General features: G+C 30.2%; 1 protein-coding gene across 1 annotated transcript; it reads left to right on the forward strand.

The window, feature by feature from the left end:
* The first annotated feature begins 843 nt into the window (after positions 1-843).
* On the forward strand, positions 844-4402 carry LOC120259135. Its single transcript, XM_039266677.1, has 3 exons — positions 844-1001; positions 3281-3363; positions 4213-4402. Exons 1-3 carry the CDS (start codon positions 923-925, stop codon positions 4246-4248), a joined length of 198 nt encoding a protein of 65 aa, XP_039122611.1. The 5' UTR covers positions 844-922; the 3' UTR covers positions 4249-4402.
* The last annotated feature ends 3636 nt before the right edge of the window (positions 4403-8038 follow it).

Genomic DNA, 8038 nt, shown 5'->3' on the forward strand with positions numbered 1-8038 from the left:
AAAATAATATTCTTTTAGTTTGGTACGCGTTGGAAAATTTAATTTAATTGATGGGAAAGTAATATTTTTATATTTGATATTAGAAGATATTCTTGGGAATCTGTTAGCATGATGATAGAAATGGCCTTATGTTATTTTACTTATCCATAATTTCTTAATCAATTTTTAATATTAAAAATAAATAAATAAATGATAATATGTTTTTAATTGTATAAAATATATTAAATATTAAATATTTAAATAAAACATTTTTAAATAATAAATAATAATCATAATCATAATCATAATAAATATTATATTGAGTGAAAAATTCTATAATAAGTGGTTTAATATAAAAAAATAAGTAGAAACATACTATATTGAGTGAAAACTCAATATAATATGTGGATAATTAGTTTAGTAAGTGAAAAAACTCAATAATAAGTGGTTTAGTATAAAAAAAAAAGTAGAAACATGGTATATTAAGTGAAAACTTAATATAATAAGTGGATAGTTGGTATTGTAAATGAAAAAGCTCCATAATAAGTGGTTCATTTTTTTAAAGCGATGCTAGCCCCGACTCCGGAGTTACCAAACGCAACCATAACAGTTTATAGAATATTTATAGACACATAAAAATTTTAATATAAGGACAAAATATAATATAAGTGGTATCCACCATTATAATATAAATAAATAAATATATATATATATATAATCTGCATTTTATTTCAATTTTTAATTTGCACCAAATTTTTAATAAATATTCAAGTTACACTAGAAATGAAAATAATGAAATTACTTGAATCGGATTCGGATCTTTTTTTTTAATTTGCGTTTGCGGATCGGGATCCGGATCCAAACACGGCACTCTGAGTCTTTCGTCATCCGGATCCGCATTGGCGAGGCTGCGAGTGCGAGTGGTGAGTGGGAGAAGGAGAAGATGGCGATCATGGCGAAGCTCAGGGTATTCGTCATCCAAGAGCCCGTCGTTGCGGCCTCCTGCCTCATCGCTGGCTTCGGTACGTAGTCCGGATGGGAAACCCTATGTTTGTTGCCTTTCATTTCTCTGATTTTCTGTATATTAGATGTTGAAGAATTTATGAAGTTGGAGGGTTTGAGATATCAATGTTTGATGCCATGAATTCAGTGTGGTTTTGATTCTGAAAAGAAATAATCTCGTTTTTTTAAAATCTTACTTTTGATGATTTAGATTTTTATTTGTATTTCTACGTTGTAGATGGTTGCTTGAATGTTCTAAATTTTGATATTTTGGAGATATTAGGATGAGGAGGAGGACAGGAGGTGAGTTTGAGAGATCAGTGGTTGGTGTTTTGATGTATGGCCTTTTGATAGTGAAACAAATTTCGTATTTTGATTTTTTATTTGATTTGGATATTCATTTCCATTAACAAATTGCATATGAATTTTAGGAGTTAGATTTTTTTTTTAAAAAAAAAAAAATTCTCACAAATATTGTCTTGTAAGTTCAATTTATAGGTTATAAAATCATTATATGATTAGCAATTTAGTATTTAATGAATGAAAAAGGTGTTCATGAATAGCATTGGCAACCCCAAATTCTCTCATTCCATACAAACACATATTGAAAGGCAATGCCACCTTGTCTTCTAAATGAGTTTTATTTTATGGGGCACTGGATTCATTGGAAGTGGTTGGACTGTTTTTTTTTTACTCCTTGAAGGCTTATCCGGGACTTAGGATTAATTTTGGTGGAAGCAATGCGATCTTGGTTGAAAAGTCTGGTTGAACAGACATGGGCAGCCTGTTCTTTGCATTGTCAAACCTCAAGCAAAATGGACGGTCTCTCACTTACTTTGATATATTGATTAAACGTGGTGTGTTATTTGGAGGACTGGAAGTTGATTCTGGGTAAGAGGAATGGGTGACTCATCTAATGGATAGGTTGATGTCTTCCCTTGAAAGGGAGGTTGACTCTTGTGATCGTTATCATTCAGATCTAGTGGATGTCATCCTACTCCATTAGTGGTTGGATGATTTGGACAATCTATATTTGCAAGAATTTGTCATGATTTTGTAAAATCTAAGACATATTTCTTAAAAACTCTAGTTATTGCCTCAATGCAAAGGTCCCATTGAGAGGCAGAGCAATCCAAATTTCAAATGAAGGCTAGCCACCTTTATTGTCACTGTTGTGGGTGTTCGTGGATGTTAAATGGGGAAGTGTTACTTGTTGCGGAGTAAAGATACATTGTTAATGAAGTTTGATATTTATAATCTGATTGGCAATTGCTGCTGTGAATAAATCCTTGTTTTTGGTTTAGTAATATATTTTTACGGATGATAATCACGCTCACTGTGTTTATAGCTTGTACTCTATTTAATGAAGTTTGATATTCATAACCTGACCAACAATAGCTACTGGGAATAAACCATTGTTTTTGGTTACTGGGTATAAATCTTGTTTTTGGTTTAGTATTATATTTTTGTGGTTGGTAATCGTGCTCACTATGCTTATAACTCATACTCTATAATTATTTCTTTGCTTTTAGATCCTAAATGTCACTTAACTGATATATAATAATGTGAATTGTAGAGTCTGGAGGCATTGGCAAATAGCACTGATATGTGGTATATGAAGATTCTTCTTACGAAGAAGAATGCAATAAATTGTATTGTGGAGTTTTAAGTTATAGTAAATTGAAGTGTATACAAATAGTACCCTTTTGTAACCAAATTAAAATGCTATTGAAATTGAGCTTCGATACATAAATTATTATTTAGCATTTTGGGTGGATTAATTGCTCTGTTTCAGGATTATGCCACCATCTATCACTTTTTCAAACCCCCTATCTGTGATTGATCCAGAGAGCTGCTATTCAACATTACTGGGTGAAGTCTGGTCATTAGTTATTACTTGGTTGGGTTCGAAAGTGATAGATGCTGCTGTAGTTACCTGTGGACAAGAGCTGGTGTACCCTAGGTTACTAAGGACAACAGATGTATGTGAGCAATGGAGCTGAATATTCAATAGGAAAATGCACAATATTTCAGGGGAAAGTCAGTTGGTAATAGTCACAGTAGGGCTATTTATAATTTATATGCCATGCCCATACATTATCAATCATATTCATGGTATCAACATTTATTGTTATTTCTGTTGTCACAGGCAATGAAATTATGAAATGTTTTCTCTGCACCTACTGAGCATGATAGAATATGCTAGCAAATTATTCCTTTTATTTTGTTATGTGGCTGAACATAAACTATGATTACTTGTTTTGATGATTAATATTACTTTCCTCATGCTCAATTTCAGGTCTTTTTCTTCCTGCTGTGGTTAGGCCTATCCTGGACTCCTTGGAAACATCCCAGCAAGCTCCTCGACCAGCTCTAAGTGGTGTAAGCTATTTTTTTTTTTTAATTTCCCATGCTATTGTTTTGGAGAACGCTTATTACCCATCACGCTTTTGCAGTCGTTCAAGAATCCATTAATCTGTTCTAGGATCAAAACAATTTTTTTTTTGTATGTGGACATAACTTGGCCAATATGCATCTCAGACTTTCAGCACCTCAAGGGGCATATCTTTTCTCCATCCCAAGTTTAATGGATATTCACTAGTTTATCACTGCTTAATATGACTCCATTTTGTTTTTGTGCATGTTATACAAATTAATGAAAGCAATCAATAAACTATTCTTCCGGAATTTTCTTCTAGTATCATGCCCAAAATGTATGAGGATTACATGTAGTTCATGCTTGTCTCCTTTTCTTCTCATTATGAATGAAGGTAAATTACATGGTTAAGCCTTGAACTATCTGTATCCTTTTCCAGACCAAGATTTTAGTTGCAAAGTGGTAGTTCTCTAATAGATGAAGACATGAAGTTGGAGCATGCTTATGCTTTTCTTTCCAAACACCCTTCTAAGTTTCCATGGATTCATAATAAAGCTAGAGAAGGGATTGATCTTAATCATGTTTTTGGCATCAATATTTAGATTTGGGAGTTGCATTATCAATCTCAAAGTGTTTTTAAAACATTTCACTGAAACAATATTTTCTTTATGAGATTGCTGATGAAAAAACAGTAACTTCAGAATTTGTATTGCAATTGCAAAGTGGTATTTTAAGAATACATTTTGTTTATGAGATTGATGATGGAAGAAAATTATGAGTTCAAGTAAAACAAGCATGCGATAATGCTCTGACTGTGTTGTCTTCTTAGTAATGAAGCACTACTAAATATGCAGGTTGTTGATGGTAGGACTGCCAAGAAAGGTGACTAAATTTGAGATCGGGTATGATAAATCCATTCTGTAGTTCTCGCTTTCATTTTTTCTATTAAAAGTCTATGAAGCGAACATCATGAAAAATAAAACTGTTGTATGAGTTACTGTGTTATTAACGAAAAAAGTATTTATGCCATTACGCTTAGTGCAAGTGAATGTGAAGTTTTCATGTGTTGTTTACCTTGAACAAAAATCAATGAGGCATCTTCATGTCTTCTGATTGATTGATGTAATTGTTTATTTTTGTGAGCGCTTTCGATGTGAACTATTGAATTCATCCCTTGCATGAATTACAAGGTTCATAGGTTGGCGATATTTTTCTTATTAAATAAGTTACTTTTATTTAAGATGAAAGTTTGGAAATTTTAGAATATTTATAGGTAGAAGAAAAACTTTAGATTTCAGAGGATATGTTCTACAACTCTAATTGACTGATAATTAAAGTCAGATTAGCAAACAAAGAGCTGAATAAATTAATAAAACATGCTAATTAACCATGTTTTACTTTACCATGACCATGGCATTGTCCAAAGTACAAGATTCATATTAATTATCATATATTTTAGAAAATAATGCCATTAATTGATAACAAAACTAAACACAAGAAACGCATTAATATGTCTTGTGGCTCCTTCTCCATGCCCATGGGCTTGCATGCTTCAACCCTTCATAAATCCTGACCTGAGAGTTAAGAAAGTAGATATATATATATATATATATTGTAAAATATCACAATGAAGACACTTTCTTGAACCCAAGTATAAAAATATATTCACGAGGTATCCATAAATCAAACACTGTATTTGGTTCATCAAATGAATCTCAGTAAAGATATAGAGTTAAATATAATATTAAAAAAATAAAAATGGCTATCTATGTACAAAGTTTGTTTAATAAAATTATTATTTCTAATACCAACTTGGTTTTTTATAAGAAAAGATGTATAAAGTCTATATTTTTTAATTATCAAAATAGATTTTTTTTGTTAAATTTACTTTTCAATCTATGCTATCCGGAGTTAGAATTCTTTTATGTCACTATTACTTTCTCATGTTTTCAGAGCCAAGGTTGCTAGCTAAAAAGCACTATCATGCCCTTCAATATTATAAAAATAATGGATGCTTGTTGAAGCATATGTGACTCTAGAAGTCGGTATTACTATAGTAACCTTCTAGATGTTACCGTAGTAGCTAATCATGTTTCGCTGTAGGAACCACCAGCACAGTTATTATTTTACTTTTCAGTGTATTTTGGATTGTTGGATCGAATCAATCATGACTGTTAATTCAACCCTAGAATGTCTATAAATACCCCCTCCTCCCCGATAGAAGAGAAGAAGAGATAGATAAGAGGAAGGAAGAAGAATAAGTAAATTATTTAAGTTGTTTGGTAAATATTCTTGCTCTTATTATTCTCTTTTATACTTATAATATATTCATGGATATATATTTGTATATATATTTATAATGAAGATGAATTATCCAAGAAACAACTAATAATTCATCCTCAATATAAATAAATAAATATATATATATAAATATCCATGAATATATTATAAATATATATATAAAAAAAAAGATGCAGAATATTTATAAACACCTTGGAAAATTTACTTCTTTCTTCCTCTTATCTATTGCGGTCAGAATTGATTCGATCCAACGGTCTAAAATACACTGGTATGTGGAATAGTAACAACGTTGGCGGCTGCTATAGTGAAACATGGATGGCTGCTACAATAACACTTAGAAGGTGCTACTGTAATTCTGACTGCTGCATTAATCATCCATTATTTTTATAATATTCAAATCACTTTAAATTAATTTTTAAAAATAATATTTAAACATGTTTATGTTCTATAATTATTCCATGGAGAAGTTGGAAATATCTAGGAATGGGGGTGGGAGGGATTCCCCAAACGTCCCCGCGGGCGAGCGGGAAAAAGTCCTCCCGCCCTAGCTGGGCGGGGCGGGGCGGGGAATGGTCTCCCGCCCCGCTCCCATGAGAACCCCAAAAAAATATAATATATATTTTTAATATATTTATTAAAGATTATTTCAACATTAACATAATATTATATATATATATATAATCAATAAATATTTATTTATTAATATTTTTAGTTATTATTATGGAACTCACAATTATTTTATACAACTTATTAACTATTGAAATTTATATATTTCATTAAAACATATTTATTTAATAAAAATCTTAAATTATTTTTAATAAAATTATTATATAATATATCTACAAAAATTTAAATTCAAACTTCTAATTTTCAAATTTCTAATATTCACAAAAAAACTAATTATTTATTTAATTTAAATGAATTGGATAATTAGGTAATTGTCTAGATATTTAAATATCCATGTGTTGCTACATATAAAAAAGTCTTGACATATTATTAGATCTTCAATATTAATCATTGGATTCTAAAAGTTATATTCTCTGAAACTATCTCACATGATGAAATTACAGATGTGAGAATTAAGATAATTTTATAGAGAATGTGTGTTCATATCAAAGCTGTTAAATTAACTTTTATATATATTTCGATTAATCGGGTTTTTCATAAAATATAACAAATATTGTAATTTTACTTTTGCACGAAATGTGATTATAGCAAAAAAATTTTGTTCAATATAAAAATTTTTTTCACTACAAAAACGCTAAACGACCAACCAACCATTTGATGGCAAATCTCATGTATAATAATCCATCATTAAATATTTTTTTAATTGTTTACGATTTAAGTGATTTTTATGTTTTAAAAATCCAAAAAAATCATGTACCTTCTCCTCTCCAAAAATCATCCAACAAAACATCTAATCGATTTAAATATATCAATTGAATAGATACTTATAAAATTATTATTTGTATACATCACATTAATGAGATGGATGGTCCGATCTGTAAACAAACATGACTTTTTAAGATATATACCTACGAGTTTTTCATATAAATAATTTGGAGAAAAGAACAAAGAAGAAAACAAATTGATGGAAGCATGAAATTATTGTGCTAGTTTTGCATTATGAATTTTTATTTAATGGATTTATAATTTTTAATTTAGTTTTTAAACTTTATGTTATTTTGTACCTTAATGTTGTTGTTTCATCAAACATTATATTATGACTTATTAGGAGAAATATTTTTGTGTGAATTTTTTTATTTTTATATATGATGTACGTATGTTGTACTTTGGTTGAGAATTTTTTTATTTTTATTTCATCATACATTATATTTTTATTTTCAATTGTATATAAGCATCTTTAGCATGTGAACATAAATGCATTAGAAATATTATAGTTATTTATAGAAAAATTTTTTTATATTAATGTTTTTTGGGCGGGGAGGGATCCCCATGAGGGAGTGTGAGGGAGGATTTTTTTCCCCCACAAGGAATTTTAACAGGGGAATCCCGCCCGTGGAGAGCGGGGATGGGGGACGGGGATCCCATTCCCCGCCCCGCCCGCCCCCATTCCTAGAAATATCCAAGAGGTCATAGCCACATTTTCTTAAAAGGTTACATATATATTTGATAATGTGGAGCCACCGCACACCCTATTTACACCGTAACCGTAAAAAATATACATGTGTGTTGAGTTTTGAAAAATTAAGAAATAGAATTACAAATGACCAAGGCAAAATTAAGCTCAAAATTTCATTTATATTTTATTAAACAATCAAGCTTAAAAGCAACCCATTCATTTGCTATTTACCAACCTAAATAATACAGATGATTTTTTTTATTTATATTTATAATTATATTTATTTATGGTTAAGA

The sequence above is a fragment of the Dioscorea cayenensis genome, chromosome 4 (genome assembly GCF_009730915.1).
Source record: "Dioscorea cayenensis subsp. rotundata cultivar TDr96_F1 chromosome 4, TDr96_F1_v2_PseudoChromosome.rev07_lg8_w22 25.fasta, whole genome shotgun sequence".
Classification (NCBI taxonomy): Eukaryota; Viridiplantae; Streptophyta; class Magnoliopsida; order Dioscoreales; family Dioscoreaceae; genus Dioscorea; species Dioscorea cayenensis.